The sequence below is a fragment of the Pseudoliparis swirei genome, chromosome 1 (genome assembly GCF_029220125.1).
Source record: "Pseudoliparis swirei isolate HS2019 ecotype Mariana Trench chromosome 1, NWPU_hadal_v1, whole genome shotgun sequence".
Taxonomy (NCBI): domain Eukaryota; kingdom Metazoa; phylum Chordata; class Actinopteri; order Perciformes; family Liparidae; genus Pseudoliparis; species Pseudoliparis swirei.
Genome location: NC_079388.1, coordinates 18451250 through 18474294, shown reverse-complemented (window position 1 = coordinate 18474294; position 23045 = coordinate 18451250). Strand labels below are relative to the sequence as shown.

At 41.1% G+C, this 23045-nt stretch overlaps 1 protein-coding gene across 1 annotated transcript; it reads left to right on the top strand.

The window, feature by feature from the left end:
* The first annotated feature begins 162 nt into the window (after positions 1-162).
* Positions 163-22455, top strand: lpcat1 (lysophosphatidylcholine acyltransferase 1). The gene is made up of 14 exons (XM_056430372.1): positions 163-400; positions 7931-8070; positions 8314-8528; positions 9339-9451; positions 9538-9598; positions 12359-12417; positions 13707-13741; positions 13992-14046; positions 14381-14463; positions 14555-14680; positions 17673-17826; positions 19501-19599; positions 19664-19805; positions 21759-22455. The coding sequence occupies exons 1-14, from the start codon at positions 314-316 to the stop codon at positions 21875-21877; spliced, it is 1488 nt and encodes a 495-aa protein (XP_056286347.1). The 5' UTR covers positions 163-313; the 3' UTR covers positions 21878-22455.
* The last annotated feature ends 590 nt before the right edge of the window (positions 22456-23045 follow it).

Below are 23045 nucleotides of genomic sequence, written 5' to 3'. Positions count from 1 at the left end.
CAATACGATGGACGACTTTTTTAAAATTGTTGCCATAAACAAACGCCTGCAAACTGCTTTTGTTTTGAAACGTGTAACCGGAAGTTGTGTCGTTTCCTCATTTCTAGCTTGACCTCCACAACCGTTCATCATCCAGTCCCTCCGGTCGGAGGAGGAGGAGGAGGAGGCAGACTCAAAACAGAGGAAGGCGCTCTCCTGCGGCGTCTCACCACGAGCTCTCAACGTGCGTTACGGAACATTATTAATTTTGGGGTGCAAAATCGACTTTTATTTTGTTATTTTCAAAAGGCGTAACCCCCCCCCCCCCCCCGGAATGAAGTCGCCCAACAGTCGCCCCTCCACGGCGGGCTGCAACCCCTTCGTGCACGAGCCCAAACTCACCGTGGCCCAGACGATACAGGTAAAGGCAACATTTTAAAAACATTTTTAACTTTATTAAATAATGACGTCACTTTGTCGCACCACGTGCCTTGTTGATGTTGTTTACGTTGTTTATTTACCAACTCGCGACCTTAACTTTCCCCCCTTCTCGGGGCTGTCACACGCTTTCATTACTTCCTGTTTTGCAGGCGAGGAGGACACACACACACGCACACACACACACACGCGCGCGCGCGCATTAGCACATGTAGACACGAGCACGCGCGCACACAAAGTAAGTTCTTCAGACTCCGGAGCAGTGAGGCAGCCGACTGTAGGAACTCTACAATGTTCCCCTGGTGGGGAGGAGGAGGAGCATCTGGGACATGTTAAGTGCCGCACCCCTTTTTAAATTTGTTTTAAAGGATGACAACAAACAATAAACAACAACAAAAACAAACTTTTAATCGTGCACTTTCTTAAAAATCAACGCACATCTCTGCGCAGCGTTCACTGTCACACAGCTCATGAGTGTTCTAGGATAATACAGGTTTATAATCTGACAACTATCATGTCAATCCAGATTATTGTCAGAAGGAATCTTTTCTGTAAATATGTTGTTGTTGTTGTTGTTTTGAACTAACATTTAGCCCTCAGTACGGTGGGCGTATCCACAAACACAAGGACTTGGTGAACACCTGGTATCCGTGGTGTCGATGTGGTTTCACGGCGATGGATCAAAACCACGAGTTGAATCTCGATTTGATTTTCTGGATTAAAAAAATAAAAGTTAAAAAAATAAATCGACGAATAGAAGCGGCAACGATGCACCGATGGTGACCGTGAGCGCCGCTTCCACACAGAAGGACTGTGGCCAGGTCCTAAATCAACCATTGACCTCCATGGATCCTCCGTGCTGTGGGGGGGGGGGGGGGGGGGATCGATGGCTCCTCGGACCGCTGCAGATGTTCTCTACCGACTGAATCTGTGTTTCCACCTCATCTGTGGCTCTGATATCAACGTGAGATCGACGATGAGGCAGTCGTCGGTTGATCCCGGACTAAACCCCGCCCCTCGAATGCAAACGGACCAATCGTATCGTAGCATCAGGGCGTGGCTCTAATACAAGCTTTTTTGTTGTTGTTGATTTTCTTCATTTTCAGGCGAGTTTATTATGGATTGCGTAACGCTATTTATTCGGAAAAGTCGGAAGGAAAAAACTGATTTGTTTCTCAACATTACGGATTCGACGTGAACACTTGTGGTTGTTTAGCTCCATGAGTGCGTACACATTCTGCTTTTTACATTTAGTTTTATTGATCGCGACAGTGAGTAAAAACCTACGCGGCTTAACGGGAACAGTGCGGTTCCTCATTTCTCGCCACCAGGTGGCGTGGTGTTTCGCGTCACGCTGTTGCCTTTAGCGTGAGCGGCCATCTTTGACCTCAGCTTCAGTTTCACATCCTGTAGATATCCTTCTGCAGACGCTTCTCCCGGAAATGGATTATTATATAGAGCTATAGATTGAATCGTATCATATTCAAATGATCCTGGACTAAACCCCGCCCCTCGAATGCAAACGGGCCAATCGGATCGTAGCATCTGGACGTGGTGCTAATAATGTTTTTTTTTCCTTCTTTTTTTCTTCATCTTCAGCCTGTTTCTGTATGTATTTGCAGCTCGTCGTTGCGTAACGCTTATTACTCTGAGAAGTCGGAAGGAAAACACAGATTTCTTTCTCCGTAAACGCCTGTGGATGTTTAGTGAAATTCTTTATTGATTGCGACAGTGAGTAAAAACCTTTACGGGAACAGTGCGGTTCAGTGTTCCACTTCACGCTGTTGTCTTCAGGCTGAGCGTCCATCGGTAACTTTCAGAACCGGGTTTCTCTGAACCAGTTTCACATCCCGGAGACGCTTCTCTCTGAATTGGCTTTTAAAATAAAAAAATCTCCCATAGATTAGACCATATCTATTCAGTGAGAGCACTTAGTGACAGTGTTGGCTCCACGACGGCTCTGACAGCTTGACAGTGTGTGTGTGTGTGTGTGTGTGTGTGTGTGTGTGTGTGTGTGTGTGTGTGTGTGTGTGTGTGTGTGTGTGTGTGTGTGTGTGTGTGTGTGTGTGTGTGTGTGTGTGTGTGTGTGTGTGTGTGTGTGGGGGGGGCTTAACGAGACGAATCCCATGAAACGAGTTCCACTGGAAACACGAGTATCAAACCTGTGTCTCTGTCACTGACCGTGTTTACATGCATTCGAATAACTGGCTTAGTCGGACTGAAATCTAATGATCCGTTTCATGTGAACATGTTCGACTGTGCGGTCCGACTACGATCCCATTAACACCCCTGGATAACTCGATCCAATCCGGTTGATAATTCGACTATCGCGGCATGTGACGGTGAATTGGATTAGGAACTGGACTTTGCGTCTTTGCACATGCTTGAGATCCCGCCGCCCTCCTCCCTCCCTCCCTCCCCCCTCCCTCCCTCCCATGTCGTGACCCGGAAGTCGAAAGAGGCGAAAGAGACGATAATGTCACTGTTAACATCATGCAAGAATAGTAGAGGGATGTAGCTTCGCCTTGCTCTCTGTTCGCCATCTTTCTCTCTCTCTCTCTGTTACTCTCTCTCTCTCTGTTACTCTCTGTCTCTCTCTGTCTCTCTCTCTGTTACTCTCTCTGTTACTCTCTCTCTCTCTCTGTTACTCTCTCTGTTACTCTCTCTGTTACTCTCTCTCTCTCTGTTACACTCTGTCTCTCTCTGTCTCTCTCTGTTACTCTCTCTCTCTCTCTGTTACTCTCTGTCTCTCTCTGTCTCTCTCTCTGTTACTCTCTGTCTCTCTCTGTCTCTCTCTCTGTTACTCTCTCTGTTACTCTCTCTCTCTGTTACTCTCTCTCTCTGTTACTCTCTGTCTCTCTCTGTCTCTCTCTCTGTCTCTCTCTCTGTTACTCTCTCTCTCTCTGTCTCTGTTACTCTCTCTCTCTCTGTTACTCTCTGTCTCTCTCTCTCTGTCTCTCTCTCTCTCTCTCTCTCTGTCTCTCTGTCTCTGTTACTCTCTCTCTCTGTTACTCTCTCTCTCTGTCTCTGTTACTCTCTCTCTCTCTCTGTTACTCTCTCTCTCTCTCTCTCTCTCTCTCTCTCTGTCTCTGTTACTCTCTCTCTCTCTGTTACTCTCTCTCTCTCTCTGTTACTCTCTCTCTCTCTCTCTCTCTCTCTCTCTCTCTCTCTCTCTCTCTCTCTCTCTCTTGTATTTGTTTGCTCTCACGCAGCCGGCCAGAAGCAGGAAGTGTGCGCCCGTGGGGTTTATCTGTCCCCTCACAGCTCCGGGCCTCAGAGATGCTCTTCCATTCAGAGCTAAGCACACAAAGCACTCGGCTCAGGAAATCGGCCTTTTTAGGCGCCGCCGCGTTCCCAGAACAATGACCCTCCGCTCGGAGAAGAGTGCTACGCCCTCTTTTCTTTTTTCTTTTTTTCTTTTTCGGCTTTTATTGGGGGTTTTCCACGCTGGATGCTTTCAGACGAGGAGTAACGTCTTCATTAGTACGCCTCATTTTTTAGTTCACACCTCCAGCCGGCTGCTTTTAATGTGAAGTGTGTTTTTCCACTTCACACACACACACACACAGACAGACACGTGTGCGCCTGTGAAGGTCGGCCCATGTCAACAAACACCGCACAACTTGAGTTCCCACGTAGACCTAGCCCTCGAGGTGGACCCGGCCGCGTGACGCCGGTGTGGTTTCTCTTATCGAGACGACAGGTGTGCACGAAGCACCTTTCCTCTCTAGTACTTTAAAAAATATTGTCTTTCTAACTTCTACAAACTGCTGAGTCACACGTCGCTGAACGGTTTTGAACATGGTGCAGACGGGGATGCCGACGACACGCCTCTCCACCGGGGACATCCCGTAGAGCTGCGATGCCTTCGGATCTCAGGAGATATCTCCTTTACTTCTAGATGGATGGCCTCGTCCACCGGAGCAGCTGGTGGCTGTTTGAGAAAATAAAACAGTGATGGATAGATTTGTTAGTATTGAGATATTGTACATTTCCCAACAGCGCTCGTTTTTTTTCTTCTTCCAGATAAATATTTCAAACAATCTGTACACCAACCACATGACACACAGTTTGAGTGCTCCCAACCCGAGGCCAATTAGCCTTCACCGTGGGAGGAGAGCCCTTCACCGTGTGCCGGGCCACAGTGCACAGTGCACGGGGGAGTTGGTGTTATTTTTATCACGGCATGGAAAGATTCGTACGATTCAGTCGGTGCAGATGAACGTTAAAGAAATTACAATAAATAAATATGCAAAATTGACAAATAACTAATAATATCATGAAAAAATATTACAATGAATCAAAAAATTGAAAATAAATATATTTAATAATATTTTGTAATATTTTTGTAATTTATATATATATACATGAGACTATTTACATTTTTGTTTAAAGATGTTTTATAAATACTTTTTTTATTTCTATTAAATACATTTCAATTACATTTTTTATTTCTTGTAATATTTATTTTGAATACAAAAATATTACAAGGAATAAATATCATGAAAATATTACAAATAACCAATAATATCCCAAAAAATTATCACAAATCAAAATATTTAATAGAAATATACAGGACTGTCTCAGAAAATTAGAATATTGTGATGAAGTTCTTTATTTTCTGTAATGCAATTAAAAAAACAAATGTCATGCATTCTGGATTCATTACAAATCAACTGAAATATTGCAAGCCTTTTATTCTTTAATATTGCTGATTATGGCTTACAGTTTAAGAAAACTCAAATATCCTATCTCTAAATATTAGAATATCATGAAAAAGTATACTAGTAGGGTATTAAACAAATCACTTGAATTGTCTAATTAACTCGAAACACCTGCAAGGGTTTCCTGAGCCTTGACAAACACTCAGCTGTTATAAATCTTTTTTTTTACTTGGTCTGAGGAAATATTAAAATTTTATGAGATAGAATTTTAGAGTTTTCTTAAGCTGTAAGCCATAATCAGCAATATTAAAAGAATAAAAGGCGTGCAATATTTCAGTTGATTTGTAATGAATCCAGAATGCATGACATTTTTGTTTTTTTAATTGCATTACAGAAAATAAAGAACTTTATCACAATATTCTAATTTTCTGAGACAGTCCTGTATGTAATAATATTTTGTAATATTTTTGTATATATTTTTGTCTATTTGTTGTATTTGTGTTTAATATGTTTTATAGAAAATCTTTATTCCTATTAAATTTCTTTCCATTAATTTTTTTTAATTGTATTTCTTTTGCATTGAAAAAAATATTACAAGAAATGAAAATGAAAAAAAGACAAATAACCAATAATATCATAAAATCCATCCAATAAATCTGCATCTCAACTGAATGATTTGATTTGAACCTAGGTTTTAAATCAGAGGCTCCTGAATATTTAACATCCAGACAGAGTGAACGTCCCCCTCCGCCAGAAGACGTCCTGTCGCTCTGAGGTCTGACATGTTCTGTGTGTTGCTCTGCGGATCCTAAGTGAGCTTTAATCTGAGTAACGTCATCATCGACGGGTTATTTTTAACTCTGGTACATTTCAGTCTTGCTCATAAGAGGAGGGCTAATAACATCCGTCACACATGGATGCACTCAGAGGAGGAGACAGAGAAGATGGATTTTTATTAGAGTGAGGAAGTGACAAGAGAGCCCGATACATATACAGGACTGTCTCAGAAAATTATAATATTGTGATAAAGTTCTTTATTTTCTGTAATGCAATTAAAAAAACAAAAATGTCATGCATTCTGGATTCATTACAAATCAACTGAAATATTGCAAGCCTTTTATTCTTTTAATATTGCTGATTATGGCTTACAGCTTAAGAAAACTCTAAAATTCTATCTCATAAAATTTTAATATTTCCTCAGACCAAGTAAAAAAAATGATTTATAACAGCTGAGTGTTTGTCAAGGCTCAGGAAACCCTTGCAGGTGTTTCGAGTTAATTAGACAATTCAAGTGATTTGTTTAATACCCTACTAGTATACTTTTTCATGATATTCTAATATTTAGAGATAGGATATTTGAGTTTTCTTAAGCTGTAAGCCATAATCAGCAATAAATCAGAATAAAAGGCTTGCAATATTTCAGTTGATTTGTAATGAATCCAGAATGCATGACATTTTTGTTTTTTTAATTGCATTACAGAAAATAAAGAACTTCATCACAATATTCTAATTTTCTGAGACAGTCCTGTATATCTTTTTTTTTTTACAGCAAATTTGAAATCATCATTGGTGCTCACATAAAACCACTAGACCTCTCTCTCTCTCTCTCCCCAGCTCCTCATGCCACCTCCTGAGAGAATGTCAGCAGATCCTCGATGGATTCGTTAGGCTCCGGTGATGAGAGCAGAGCGTGGGGGGGGGAGAGGGGGGAGGGAGGGGGGGAGGCGTTGGAGCATCGTAAATCTCTCCCATTCTATTTATTTATTAATACAGCCCTGCGGTGTGCACCTGTGCTCCTCCCCCTGGAGAGAGAGAGAGACACACAGGAAAAGTGGCCATGAAAAAAAATCCCAGTAGGAGGAAAACATGTGAAGGGTCATGAATGAATGAAGGTGCAGCTGAGCAAATAGACATGGGGAGTGAAGGGTGGATGTGTGGCTGGATGGGAGGGTGGATGGGTTTGTGAGTAGGTGGCTGGATGGATTGGTTGGTGGATGTATTCAGGAGTAGGTGGATGGATGGATGGATTGAAGGATGGGTTGGTGGGTGGATTAGAGGATGGGTGTATGGATGGTTGGATGGAGGGGTGGAGGGGTGGGTGGATGAGGAGAGGAACCCCTCCATGGATGCTGAGCAGAGGTCGGACAGTGGGGACGAGGTTGGGGCTTAAAATGTGACACAGTCGGAATTTACACTGGAGGCTGTGACTGTGACCACACACACACACACACACACACACACACACTTACAGGAACACACTAAATGTCTCTCGTGACACAGGAAACACAGAAGTCATCTCCACTGAACTTCATTTTAGTGTCGAGACTAAAACTCTAGATGGTTGAACTTTGGCCTCATGCACGATGTGCTAAGTCGGCGTATCTTTTTGTCCTCCCCCCACACTTTCATTCATCCAATAGAAACCTCCCGTGGTGTTATGCAAAGCGCCGGCCCTTATCTGATGATAACGGTTGTGATGTCTTCATGTATATTTTGCATTGTTTGCAGGATAATATAAAAAAAACCCGGTTACAATTCAACATCTGTGAAGCTCTACAGGTGCCTAGCATGAATGCACGTGTGTGTGTGTGTGTGTGTTGGACACCTGTCTGTGAGCTCCAGACAGGTGTCATTAGAGCGTGACTTATTGCAAAGGTACAGGTGCGCCTGCTTCTCCTCCTCCTCCTCCTCCTCGTGAAGGAATATTCTTCCGTTGAGCAGGAATGTGGAGCACGTTGAGATGACAGTTGGCTGTGAAGAGACAGGAATGTCAGACGGTGGCAACGGCGAGCGAGAGGTTGTGAAAGAGGAGTGGAATGACAACAATGTGACCCTCTCTCTCTCTCCAGATAGGACTGATGACGGTCACGGTCTTCCCGGTGCGCCTGCTGCTGGTGTTCCTCCTCATGCTGCTGGGGTGGCCCTTCGCCTACGCCGCCTCCCTGGCGCGGTCCGATTACGTCATCGAGCCACAGTCGTGGTGGATGAGGTGTGTGTGTGTGTGGAGGGGGGGGGGGTCTTGTTTATAGTTGTCTGCTTATTCAATTTCATGTATATTAGTTATATATATATATATATATATAAATAAATATACATATATAAATATATTTTTAAAGATATATATATAAATATTTAAAAAATATCTATATATTTATATATATATATATTTTTTTTAGATGTATAAATAAATTATATATATATATTTGTATATGAACGTGCATCCCGTCTCCAGGTTCATAGACCTGAGCCTCCGCCTCATCATGCGGGCCCTGTGGTTCTGCGGAGGGTTCCACTGGATCAGGGTGAAGGGGGAGCGGGCGGCGGCCTCCAAGGTTCCCATCTTCACCGTGGCGCCGCATTCCACCTACTTCGACGCCATCCCGATCACCATGACGATGTGCTCCATCCTCACCAAGCTGGAGAGTCGCAGCATTCCCGTCTGGGGCAGTGAGTGACGCACACACCTCCACCGTCTAGATTTACCACTATGATGATCTTTGAGCTACACTTTTTAATGTGTATGTATATATTTTATATATATTTTCTTTTTTTTTGTCTTCAGCTTCTGTATTGTGACTTAACTGAATACTCAAGCAGAGCACAAAGGGATTTAAATCAAATCATTCAGTTGAGATGCAGATGTATCAGATGGACTTGATGATATTATTGGTTATTTGTCCTTTTTTCATGATATTTTTTTCATGTCATATTTTTAAAAGTTAAAAAAAATATGTACGAGAAATATATTTAATAGAAATAACAAATATTTATAAAACAGATTTCATTGAAATAAAAATATAATATATATATATAAATAATATTACAAACATATTACTAAATATTATTAAATATATTTCTATTTTATATTCCCTGTGTTTGTGACTTGTTTGTCTCATTAATAGAATAAAGAAATATTTGACATTTAATTAATAATTAGTCACAGATTTAAATGTAAAATAAATAAAGGTTGAATATGAAAAATAAAAGATTTTTAATGATCTGCAATCGAAACATCTAAAAAAAATATATATTTTTTTATTCATATAAATTTGCTGCAAATAAATAGAAAACTATTTATTTGCAGCAAATTTATATGAATAAAAAAAAAATTTACATTGTTTTTATTATTATATATTATTCTGGCACCCACTCCCATTTTGTATTTGTTCACTGTAAGTGAGATTTGGGCTGTAAATAAATAAATAAAAATAAATAACTGAATATTGTGAACGTGATCCTTGGTTCTGGCCCTTCCAGCTCTGATCAGCTACATCCGGCCCATCTTTGTGTTCCGGTCGGATCAGGATTCCCGGAGGAGAACCGTGGAGGAGATCAAGCGGAGAGCCCGGTCCGGAGGGGAGTGGCCTCAGGTACCTGAAGCCACAGGTGTAACTACGGGTGAGAGTGTGTGTGTGTAATTAATGTGTGTATTAATGTGTGTGTTCATCTGTTCCAGATCATGATATTCCCAGAGGGGACGTGCACCAACAGGTCGGGGCTCATCTTGTTCAAGGCCGGTACGTAGGTGTGTGTGTGTGTGTGTGTGTGTGAAAAGTAAAATGCTATAGAAAACATGCATGTAGAACTTTAAACCAAATAGAATAATTGAGCCAGAGGACTAGAGGACTATGCAACTAGAGGACTAGACTAGAGGGCTAGAGGACTATAAAACTAGAGGACTAGACTAAAGGACTGGAGGACTAGAAGCCAAGAAGACTAGAGGACTAGACTAGAATGCTAGAGGGCTATAAGACTAGAGGACTGGACTAGAAGGCTTGAGGGATAGATTAGATGGCTAGAGAACTAGTAGACTAGCGGACTAGAAGAATAGAGGAATAGAGGACGAGAAGACTAGCAGACTAGAGGATTAGAAAGCTAGAGGACTAGAATACTTGCAGAATAGAGGACTGGAGGACTAGAAGTCAAGAAGACTAGAGGACTAGACTAGAATGCTAGAGGGCTAGAAGACTAGCGGACTGGAAGGATAGAGGACTAGCAGACTAGAAGGCTAGAGGACTAGACTAGAAGGCTTGAGGGATGGATTAGATGGCTAGAAGACTAGCGGACTAGAAGAATAGAGGACTAGAATACTAGAGGACGAGAAGACTAGCAGACTAGAGGATTAGAAAACTAGAAAGCAAGAGGACCAACAGAATAGAGGACTAGACTACTTGCAGGCTAGAGGACTAGAAGAATAGAGGATTAGAGGATTAGAGGATTAAAGCAGCGGTCCTCAACCTTTTTTGAGCCACGGACCGGTTCCGTGTCAGAAATTATTTTCACGGACCGGCAATATAAATGACGTAATAAATATGACGTCATACAATTATACGAAGGGCATAAAGTGCCAAAACTACAACTCATCATGACGCCGAATGAGTGTGAGCCGTGCTTGTTTACCTGCAACGAGCCGCTGATGGAGACGGCGACACAGACGTGTGTTTGGTCCGCTGCTCCTCACCGAGTTCTGGTCGCTGTCATTAGAACAGGCAGAGTTGTTGTGTGAAATGTCCCTTAAGGCCACCGTCATTTGCATCTCCAACACATGTTCTTCTAGCTCGGACGGCTCGATTCACCGGGTGGGTTTGTTTACAAATGGGTTGCAGGTCTATTCTTTTGCAGTCGGGTCTTTTGTGGTTGGAGTACCGCTCAAACTCTTTTAAAAGCCTCTTCCACCCGGTCAACGTCTGAAACATGTAGAATATTCCGCTGTTCGCTCGCCCACACAGCAGCGATTTTATCGGCCAACTTGAAAACAGTTGTCATTTCCCTGAAGTGACAGAATTCATTGAGCAGGTTGAATATGTTTTAAGATTCTTTGTCACTGAAATGTGCCGCCAGCAGAGGGTTCGGCATGTGAGACTCGCCTGCAGCGATAAACACGAACTTTAAGACTCCTGAACGAGGCTCAGACGTACACACGGGTGGATCCGCTCCTTTTTCAAAAGAATATATTTTTCCGACTGATTACAAAAAAAAAAATTTAAAACTTTTTTTATTCACTATTTTTCCGCGGCCCGGTTCCAACCAAGCCGTGGACCGGTACCGGGCCGCGGCCCGGGGGTTGGGGACCCCTGGATTAGAGGACTCGAGGACTAGAGGACTAGCAGGTACACGTTCCACACACTTCACGGTCACTTCTCCTAAACCTCTTCACATCAGGATTCAGACCTTTATGTATTCATGTTTTATGATCTCTTCTGTCCACCTGGTCTGAACCTGTTACACAATATGTTCATCATTGTTTGTGGAGGTAAATAAAACACCGTGAGAATCACGTGTTACCAGCCAAATGAGTGCATGAGAGCGACCAGAGGAACCTCTCGTCTTGTGTTGGTGGTGCGCCCCCTGTGGACGGAGGCGGTATTGTTTCAGAGCGCCGGAGCCCTTTGTTAAATGAGAAAACCTCATTCTGGATGAACTGCCCCAAGCGTCCTGGTTCCGGTTCGACCCGTTCCTCAACTTCACGCCACATTTGTTTCGACTTGTGTTTCCGGATCTGACTTTGTGAACATAAAAACAAAACAAAAAAAGTGTATTTTGACATTTTTGCAAATTGCAAATCAGGAATCTTTTTTATTTACATTTGTTGTATAATCTTCTGTCGGCCGAGGTGATGAAGAATGTTGGTGATGAAAAGATCTCCGCGGACACTGTCTTGTTGCTGATATAATGCCGTTTCATTACAGAAAGAAAACAGGTCTTATTACGAGCGTGTACTGCTTACAGCCCGGGTGATTTCAGAAGGTCCAGAGAATCCACGAAACCCACGAAATCCACACAAATGAATTTGTGTTTCCTCTTTTAAGGAAGCAGGAATGGGCGTACTGCTCCAGTCATTCCAGAAGCGCTTCCTCATGTAAACCATCCAACTCTAAACAATGGTAGTCTCTACCATGAACACCTTGTGGGCCTCTGAGCCCAGATCTATATTATGGCTGTACATTTAAGAGCTCTAATTAAAAATACACTACACATTTCAAAGAGGTGACAAATAATTTCAGATGAGTTGGTTTTCAAAGTAAAATATATATTCATTGCTATGAATTCAGTGGTGTTTAAATATCAATATTAAGTATTAAGTGGCTGTTAAACTCTATATATTTGTATATATATATATATATATGTTTTTAATTTATTATTTATATTTATATATTTATATATATATATAAATATATATTGTTCTGTCTGTTGTGTAGTCTTTGGTTATGTTAATTTTTGCTAATTTTTCATGTCATAGTTTATTTACATCTTTTCCCCCTGCCTTGTCTTCTCAGGCGCTTTCATCCCAGGGCTCCCAGTGCAGCCTGTGGTGCTGCGCTACACAAACAAACTGGTAAACACACTTTGTTTATTACTTTTGTTATCCCGCCTCACACACCTCCACCACCTCGACCACCTCCTCCACCACCACCTCCTCCACCACCTCCACCCGTAGAGAGGCTCTAAATCCTGAAGTTTAAATTCAGGGTTTATTTACATGTACAGAAACTGACACGCCGGTGATGTCATAGTTTCATCCTCTACATGTGCTCCTCTTGTGTTGATGCAATGCTGATTGTTAAAATACAAAGCATTGTATGTGTTGGACTCATGATGGACAGTAAACAATTATATAAATATATATATACACTACCGTTCAAAAGTTTGGGATCACTTAGAAATGACTTTATTTTTCAAAGAAAAGCACGTTTTTTTCAATAAAGATAACATTAAATTAATCAGAAATACACTCTCTACATTGTTAATGTGGTAAATGACTATTCTAGGTGGAAACGTCTGGTTCCTAATGAAATATCTCCAGAGGTGTATAGAGGCCCATTTACATCAACTATCACTCCAGTGTTCTGATGGTACATTGTGTTTGCTAATCGCCTTAGAAGACTAATATCTGATTAGAAAACCCTTGTGCAATTATGTTAGCACAGCTGAAAACAGTTATGCTGGTGATATAAGCTATATAACTGGCCTTCCTTTGAGCTTGAAGTTTGAAGAACAAAATTAATACTTCAAATATTAATCATTATTTCTAACCTTGTCAATGTCTTGACTATATTTTATATTCATTTGATAAATAAAAGTGTGATTTTTCATGGAAGACACAAAATTGTCTGGGTGATCCCAAACTTTTGAACGGTAGTGTATATATAAACAAATATATAGATACAAATATCTATATAATATCTATATAAATATAAACAAATATCTATATGTATATGTATATATATGTATACATATACATAAATATATATATATATTTATTTATGCAGTACGAGATATGTCTTTTCATTTGTATTCTTCCTGGTCTGTACATTACCCACAATGCAACTCCACCACCGATGAGTACTTTTTTTTATTATTATTAGCTTTTGTGCTCTTCTTTGTGGAGAAACTACTTATTTTTACTTTAAAATTGTGATTTTAAAAAAGTCCTAAAAATAATCTCATCGACATGGGCCGACCCCAAACCCCCGCCAAAATAAAAGTGGGGATTATCTCGCCGTAACGAGTGTTGTGTGTTAGTGAGCTGGTCGTCAGCCGTGCTCCAAAAGAAGAAACACAAGTTCCAGGAAGTAGTTTTAAATTGACCTTTCCATTTCCTCTTTCTCCTTTCCCTCGCCGCAGGACACCGTTTCATGGACGTGGCAAGGTCCCGGAGCGTAAGTGTGTGTCCCACACACACACACACACACACACACACACACACACACACACACACACACACACACACACAGCTTGTACTGCTAAGCATGCAGTTAAAACACCAAGTGACCTGTTTTCCATTAAGCATGAACTACACGGGGGTAAAAACCTCCGTCACCTCCTCGTCTCCACCTCATCATGTCGTCTCTCCCTGATGATGATGATGATGAGGAAGATGATGAAGATGCCAACTCTTCTGTCTTCCAGGTTCAAGATCCTGTGGCTCACTCTGTGCCAGCCTCACAACGCCATGGAGATCGAGGTGAGAGGCTTCATAGAACTTTGTAGTCACGGTACCTTTTGATTATTAAACTTAAAATATGTACGTGTATACTTTAAGTTCTCTCTCTCTCTCTCTGTCTGTCTATCTCTCTCTGTCTGTCTCTCTCTGTCTCTCTCTCTGTCTATCTCTCTCTCTCTCTGTCTGTCTGTCTGTCTGTCTCTCTCTCTCTCTGTCTGTCTGTCTCTCTCTCTGTCTGTCTATCTCTCTCTCTCTCTGTCTATCTATCTCTCTCTCTCTCTGTCTATCTATCTCTCTCTCTCTCTGTCTGTCTATCTCTCTCTCTCTCTGTCTCTCTCTCTCTCTCGTTCCTCAGTACCTGCCCATCTACTCTCCGTCCCCCGAGGAGAAGGAGAGCCCCGCCCTCTTTGCCAACAACGTCAGGAAGATCATGGCCAAGTCAGTGAGCCCCGTGACCTTTGTTCTTTTGGGGTGTTTTCACAACACACACACACACACACACACGGCTGTCCTCACCGCCCCCCCATAGGGCTCTGGAGCTCCCCCTGGTGGACCTGTCCTTTGATGACCGTGAGATCAGCCTCTCTCAGGGGCCGCTGCGCATCCTGGACTGCAGCAGCCTGCTCCACTTCCACCAGCTGGTGTGCCGCCTGGGGTAGGTGGAGAGGGACTGGGTGGACTGGGACTTTGTGGACTGGCTGGACCGGTACTGGGTGGACTGGGACTTTGTGGTCTGGGTGGACTGGCTGGACCGGTACTGGGTGGACTGGGACTTTGTGGACTGGGTGGACTGGGTGGACTGGGACTTTGTGGTCTGGGTGGACTGGGTGGACTGGGAAGACTGGGACAAGGTGGTTGTTCCACTCGTTTTACTTTTATTCAGGTTTTTACTCACGATAACTTTGTTTGATTCTAATGAAACATCACGATCGGTTGAGTCGACTTATTCGACTTAAAAAATATATATTTTTAAAGTTCCCTGCGATCCGATTGGTCGAGCCCGGGACAGATTAACATTCATCTCCTCCGTGCGGCTGCATCGTAATCACGTGTGATGATGCAATTAGGGCTGCAACAACGAATCGATAAAAATCGATTATTAAAATAGTTGGCAACGAATTTCATTATCGATTCGTTGTGTCGCGCGATTATTACGGCGCTCAATAAGTCACGGAGTATAAACCAAGTAGATTTGAGCGCAGAGCGGCGCAGGAGAAACCAGAGCGGAGGGAGAGACGGAACGCTGCGTTGTGAGAGCCAATCAGCGCTGAGCTGCTCCTCTGTTAATGAATCTAATTGGCTGCTGCTGCTGCTCACGTGGCGCTGGAAGCGGAAGTCATTCACGTCGTCGGAGACATTCACGGAGCTGAGTGCGCCTCCGGGTGACGTCATGACCCCAGACACCAGGGCGCTACATGTCACGACGTGTGTGGCATTTCCACAAGAGTATAACGTAGAAAACGTGGTTATTTATTCCGTGGCGGATGGCTGAAAATATTTTTCCACGGAGAAAGGCAACGGAGATAAGCCCCGCCCCCTCACCATATGAGGCGTTTAACCCATAAATAGCCAACTCAGGAGAGTAAACGCTGTCAGTCTGTTTGTGACGGTTCATCACCATGGTGACCAATGAACAGGTTCATCACCATGGTGACCAGTGGGTCTCCAGGACCTTTCCATGATTTTAAGCCAAATTTCCATGATTAAACATTTAGTGAAAACTCTGTGTATACTTGAACAAGTGAGAAGATGTAGTATTTAAACTAACAAGGAGAATTCCAAAGCATACCGTATATATACCGTGTAAATTAACATTTGCATATAACACATTTGCATTACTTTTCCAAACATTTTGGGATTTTATTTATTTCAATTACTTTTCTAGGCCTGGAAATAGCCATTTAAAATTCCATGACTTTTCCAGGTTTTCCATGACCGTACGGACCCTGTTTTGAATAAAGGGTTGAAAATGACAGTTTTTTTTATTTTTTATCCAATTAATCGATTTCAGTTTTTCTCCATTGCTTTGGCTCAATTCTTGAAACAGAAATTACATTCTCAAAGCTCTTAGTGCATTTGGTAAAATAGCCTATATGGTTCAGCACAACTACATAGATCACCTTCAAAAGGTCATATCTCACCCAAAACAGTTAACTCAAGCTTCAAAACCAAATCATTTCCTCATAAAAATAGTCAGTGCCCCCAAAATGAAAACTTCCTTCTCGATTGCTGTGGCTCATCTCTCTCGAAAAAAAAGGACATTCTCAAAGCTTTAAATACATTTGCCAAAATAACCTAGATGGTTTAGCAAAACACTATGGCACACCTGCAAAAGGTCATATCTCTCCCAAAACACACAACTCATCAGTCAAAACTCATTCCTTTTCTCATACAAATAGTCAGTGCCCCCAAAATGAAAAGTCCCTTCGTCATTGTTTAAACACTGCAGGTCAAAATGTTTAGATGTTTTGTCAGTATGGCAGTGGACCATAGAAATATCCCTCATGTGCACATTTCAATCTTGGCTTCGTCCTTTGACACTGAATGGTTACTGTAGATGTTTTCTTTCCAGAATACTATGTGTATCAAACAGAACAAAGATTCATTCAAGAGGAGCCAACAAGGTTTCCCATCACATACTGTATTGCACTTATACTGCTGTGGAAATTGTTACAGTAATTGCAAAACAGAAACAGAAAATGTGTACAGCAAAAAATACTGTCAAACAAAAAGCACATCAACAATACAAATGAAGTATAGCCTACACTACTGTAACAAAACATACAGTAGGAAAGTAAAGCAAAGCTGGAGCTCAAAGCTGGAGTTCATCCTCACTCTCTTGCTCATCCTCGCACTCACGTCTGTCTGGCCACATCTGATGTTCTCCCTTGCGATGCAACGGGGGAAGAATCGCCGTGCATGCCTCAACCATCCCCTGCACTGATCTGCTGTGACATCGGCACAAGCAGCATCCATTGCCTGGAGAAGGGACCTCTGGTTTAGAGCCCGATGCTCATACATGTACTCCTTGATTAGTACAGTTCTAGTTGCACCTGAAAATGAAGCCGATGATCCAAGAGATCCATATTACAGTATATAGCATGATATTTTTCATGGTATTGTGTGCCTGAATGATTTTGACAGTGGAGTGAACTATTGTGCAGGTGATGATGTACACAAGGAAAGTATGCCAAGATGTTTTGCAGAGAACAACCACTTGACTGAGAAGCAACAGTCAGTTTAGACCAGCCAGATGTATTCAATTGGTAATTGGGCTAACTGAAGGCAATTGTACCTAACCGTTTGCACAGATGTGCTAAATCATTTGAAATGTGTGCAAGCTGTAGGCAACTGTACTTGTCATTTGCAAGGAGTTTCTAAAACAATTGCAATTTGATTAAAGGAATGAGAAATTCAAATCTGTTGTGAACAAGTGCCCAGTGGTTTGGAGGTTTGCACGAGTTGTTTTGAGAATGTCATTTCTGTTTCAAGAATTGAGCCAAAGCAATGGAGAAAAACTGTAATCGAAAAAATAATCAACAGATTAATCGATTATCAAAATAATCGTTAGTTGCAGCCCTAGATGCAATGATGACGTCAGGGGGCGTGGCCTCTACGTAGAGGTCACCTGAGCGTGTGTGTCGCAGGCTGCGGGCCGAGCGGTCCGGAGCGGTTCTGGAGGATCAGGCCCGACGAGCCCGGAAGCTGCAGAGAGAAACGCTGCGAGAGGACGAGTTCGCCGAGTTCCTGGAGCTGCCGCTCACACACACACTGACACAGGTCCACAGCCTGTTTGACCAGGTGAACACACACACACACACACACACACACACACACACACACACACACACACACACACACACACACACACACACTGACACAGGTCCACAGCCTGTTTGACCAGGTGAACACACACACACACACACACACTGACACAGGTCCACAGCCTGTTTGACCAGGTGAACACACACACACACACACACACACACACACACACACACTGACACAGGTCCACAGCCTGTTTGACCAGGTGAACACACACACACACACACACACACACACACACACACACACACACTGACACAGGTCCACAGCCTGTTTGACCAGGTGAACACACACACACACACACACACACACACACACACACACACACTGACACAGGTCCACAGCCTGTTTGACCAGGTGAACACACACACTTATGCACACACATGTATACACATATATATATATATATATACACACTCAAACTCACACACACACATGTATACACACACTCAAACTCACACACATATACACACACAGACACGCACACACACAAACACACATACATATACACACATATACAGGACTGTCTCAGAAAATTAGAATATTGTGATGAAGTTCTTGATTTTCTGTAATGCAATTAAAAAAACAAAAATGTCATGCATTCTGGATTCATTACAAATCAACTGAAATATTGCAAGCCTTTTATTCTTTTAATATTGCTGATTATGGCTTACAGCTTAAGAAAACTCAAATATCCTATCTCTAAATATTAGAATATCATGAAAAAGTATACTAGTAGGGTATTAAACAAATCACTTGAATTGTCTAATTAACTCGAAACACCTGCAAGGGTTTCCTGAGCCTTGACAAACACTCAGCTGTTATAAATCTTTTTTTTACTTGGTCTGAGGAAATATTAAAATTTTATGAGATAGGATTTTAGAGTTTTCTTAAGCTGCAAGCCATAATCAGCAATATTAAAATAATAAAAGGCTTGCAATATTTCAGTTGATTTGTAATGAATCCAGAATGCATGACATTTTTGTTTTTTAAATTGCATTACAGAAAATAAAGAACTTTAACACAATATTCTAATTTTCTGAGACAGTCCTGTATATGTGCACATGTATATAACCACACACACACATATACATATAAATATATATAAACATACACACACATATATATACACACACATATATATATATATATATATATATACACAAACACACACACACATATATACACACACACACACTATGAATGACTTCCTGCAACACTTTGGTATTTATTTAAGTTAAATCTGAGAAGTTTGTTTAATTTGTTTCCAGATATTTTGACATTAAATAAATTTAAAGTTTATTAAACATAAATACTTTACGCTTTCCTTCATATGGTCGGTTTGACCTTCCTGAACCTTCTGAGGTCATTTAGTGTCCCTGACCCCAAAGCACCCAAAGGATCAAACCACTGACCCCACCTTCCTGTCCAGGTGTGTGTCGGTGACTCAGCAGCGCCCCCTAGTGGAGAAGATGAAATCTGCTCAATGCAAAAACATTTAAATAAGCCTCAATGCAACTTTGCTTACTTTCCTTTTCTTTGTTATTTAAATGCGAGAAGTTCTTCCTCCAGTTACGTTTACAGGATTTAAAGCGACAGTAACACATTTGCAGAATATTTGTCACTCAGATAGTTTTTGTCGTCCCGCAGCGCGGAGACGGGCAGATCGACGTCCGGCTGCACGTCGTCGCGCTGTCCACCGTCCACCGGCCCCTGAGGTCCATGGAGACCCTCAGACTGGCCTTCAAGGTGAGCGAGCACACACACACACACACACACACACACACTTACACTTGTGTGTGTTGTCGTGCAGATGTACGAGGACGAGGAGAACGGCCACGTCCTGCGGGAGGACCTCGCCGCCATCTTTGAGATAATGCTGGGCGTGAGACACGTGGACCTTTCGGGTCTTTTTCTGTCGCTCGACGGATCCGACGCCACGAAGATCACATACGGTGAGGCGTTCAGGGACAACGCAAATTTGATTGACGGGCGTCTTCTCTCTTGAGCCGTCACCATGGAACATTTTGAGTACGCGTACCGTCTGTCGTCTGATGTTCCCAGAGTCCGTTGCAGCCGCCATCTGCTTCTAGAAACGGCCAAAAAGCTTCTCTTGTACAGAAATGCTATTTCATATGGATATATATATATATTTTTATATATATATTTATATGAAAACCTGCAGCAGATTTCTCCATCTGCACAAAAAGTCCTCTTAGTAATTCTACTAATGCTTTTAAAAGAGTTACTAATAACATAATTATGATATACTCCTTTAAATAAAAATACAAAGATGTATTCCATTTACCAATTAAAAGTTGGTAATATATATACATATATTTATATATATATGTATATATATTTATATATATATATTTATTAGTGCTGTGAAAAATAATGCGTGAACGCGTTATGATTAAATTACAGGATTAATTAGTTAAATTTTTTTAGCGCATTTAACGCATGCGCAGAATGAGCTTCCAATACCTCTTCAATCTGAACTCTGTCCGCTCTCATGCAGACGGTCTGTTCATCGGTAATGATCCTTCCGCAGGTTCACCTCCGGAAACCTTGTTACGACTTTTACTTCCTGTAGATCAGGGGTCTCAACACGTCGATCAAATTGACCCGAAAGGTAACAGGAGGGTTAAACATTCTGTTTAGGATGAAGATGTATTAATGTTCCATATGGAAGAAAACTGCTAAATAACTGCTGAGTTGCAGCACCATTGTATAGAAGAATGTATACATGTATATATCCGTCTTTTGTCATAAATCTCTATGTTCTCACAAAATATACCGAGAATATCGGTAATATGTGATTAATCATGATTAATCCACAGAAACCTGTGATTAACCTGATTAAAAATGTTAATCGTTTCACAGCCCTAATATTTATATATATATATATATATTTATATATATGTATATATATATATATAAATAGATTTATTTATATTTATGTATATAAATATGTGTGTGTGTGTATGTATATATATATGTATATTTATATATGTATATAAATATGTGTGTGTTTGTATATATGTATATATATTAGGGCTGTGAAACGATTACAAATTTTAATCAAATTAATCACAGGTTTCTGTGGATTAATCACATATTACCGATATTCTCGGTATATTTTTGTGAGAACATAAAGATTTATGACAAAAGACGGATATATACATTTATACACAGGGGTGCACATAACTTGCTCACCAGTGTGCGCGCATCGCGGCTGAGCTCTGCCGCGATGCGGGGGGGGGGTGCAAGTGACTTTTTTTCACAGCACTAATATATATATATACTGTATATATACAGGACTGTCTCAGAAAATTAGAATATTGTGATGAAGTTCTTTATTTTCTGTAATGCAATTAAAAAAACAAATGTCATGCATTCTGGATTCATTACAAATCAACTGAAATATTGCAAGCCTTTTATTCTTTTAATATTGCTGATTATGGCTTACAGCTTAAGAAAACTCAAATATCCTATCTCTAAATATTAGAATATCATGAAAAAGTATACTAGTAGGGTATTAAACAAATCACTTGAATTGTCTAATTAACTCGAAACACCTGCAAGGGTTTCCTGAGCCTTGACAAACACTCAGCTGTTATAAATCTTTTTTTTTACTTGGTCTGAGGAAATATTAAAATTTTATGAGATAGGATTTTAGAGTTTTCTTAAGCTGTAAGCCATAATCAGCAATATTAAAAGAATAAAAGGCTTGCAATATTTCAGTTGATTTGTAATGAATCCAGAATGCATGACATTTTTGTTTTTTTAATTGCATTACAGAAAATAAAGAACTTTATCACAATATTCTAATTTTCTGAGACAGTCCTGTATATGTGTGTATGTCCTGACATTTTACACATTTTTCTGTGTTTTTCTTGGTCCAGATGAACTTCATCGTTTCATAGAGCAGAACCCGTCCTTCGTCCAGGATCACCTCGATTTTGAAAACCACCCGCGCGGCCGGCCGAAGACGAGCTGCAACGGCCACAGCAAAGACGACTGAAGACAGCAACTCATCGACCGCTCTCTCTCTCTCTCTCTCTCTCTCTCTCTCCGATGTGCCTTCAAGTGCCCGAAGACAACAGACAGTGACACACACACGCGGCCGTAAAGGATCCGCGCTGCAAAGATGATGAAAACAACTTGTTTTTTCTCTCCATCCTAATTATCCCCATTGTGAATTAAATAAACACTTTCTTTCCCTTTTTTTCTTCTCCCTCTTCAGGTGTTTTTTTCTCTCACATTTTTGACATTTATTTTCTTATATTTAAGATATATGTATTGCAACATAACTTCAGGTAAAAAAAATAAAGAAAATCAGGATATTCATCATGAAAAAAACTCTCCGAAACCCGAAGAAATCCAATGACATCATTCCTTACCTCAAGCAGCCGTGTCACATTGATGATGATGATGATGATGATGATGCCACACATGTAAACAAAGGACCAGGAAGTGACTTATTGTATTTTCATGTGAATAAGAAGCAAATCTTTCATCTGTTTTTTTTTGTGGTAATATATTGTTTTTTTTCTTGTTTTTAAAAATGTCCAGATAAAAACATTTACATTTATACACACACTGCTTCTCAAGATCATTGTTTTTATCACACATTTCTACCTCAAGTCTGTTTATACTGTTAAAGAGTATTTATTTTTCCAATTGGAGAAACTTACATGCTATAAAAGCTCCTTATTTTAATTAAAACAAAAGAAGTGTCACCGACTGTCTCCGTCCACTAGGGGGAGCTCTACTCTCACATCAAGCTGGTTTTGATTCGTGGACTCAATGAATCCACTCAGTTAATCTCAAATACTTTAAACCCTCATATTTTATAACGTACTCTATTTTTTTTTTAGCTCTTACTTACTTGGCTGTAGATTGTTTCTTATAATAGTTTCATTTTCTGCTCTTCATCCGGTACATTTCTCCTCCCCGAGTCCTCATGGCGGCGCTGTCGACCTCAACGATCCGCACCGCCGCTCACCTGACGGACAGGGGAAAGCATTACCTCATCTCTTCCTCTTTTTTTTTTTTCATTCCTTCAGGTGTGAGAAAAAAAGAAAAAAAAATAGACAGATTAAAGCCGGGGCTTTGATGAGAGAAAAATCTACAGGAGGAGGTGTGGAAGAGGAGAGAGAGAGAGAGAAGGAGATGGAGGAGAGAGACTA

What these genes read in the sequence shown, in the direction of transcription:
- lpcat1 (XM_056430372.1), top strand. Translation starts at nt 314, where the DNA reads ATGAAGTCGCCCAACAGTCGCCCCTCCACGGCGGGCTGCAACCCCTTC. An exon ending in CCGTGGCCCAGACGATACAG is followed by an intron (nt 401 to 7,930) that starts GTAAAGGCAACA and finishes CTCTCTCTCCAG; the next exon opens with ATAGGACTGATGACGGTCAC. An exon ending in ACAACGCCATGGAGATCGAG is followed by an intron (nt 14,047 to 14,380) that starts GTGAGAGGCTTC and finishes CTCGTTCCTCAG; the next exon opens with TACCTGCCCATCTACTCTCC.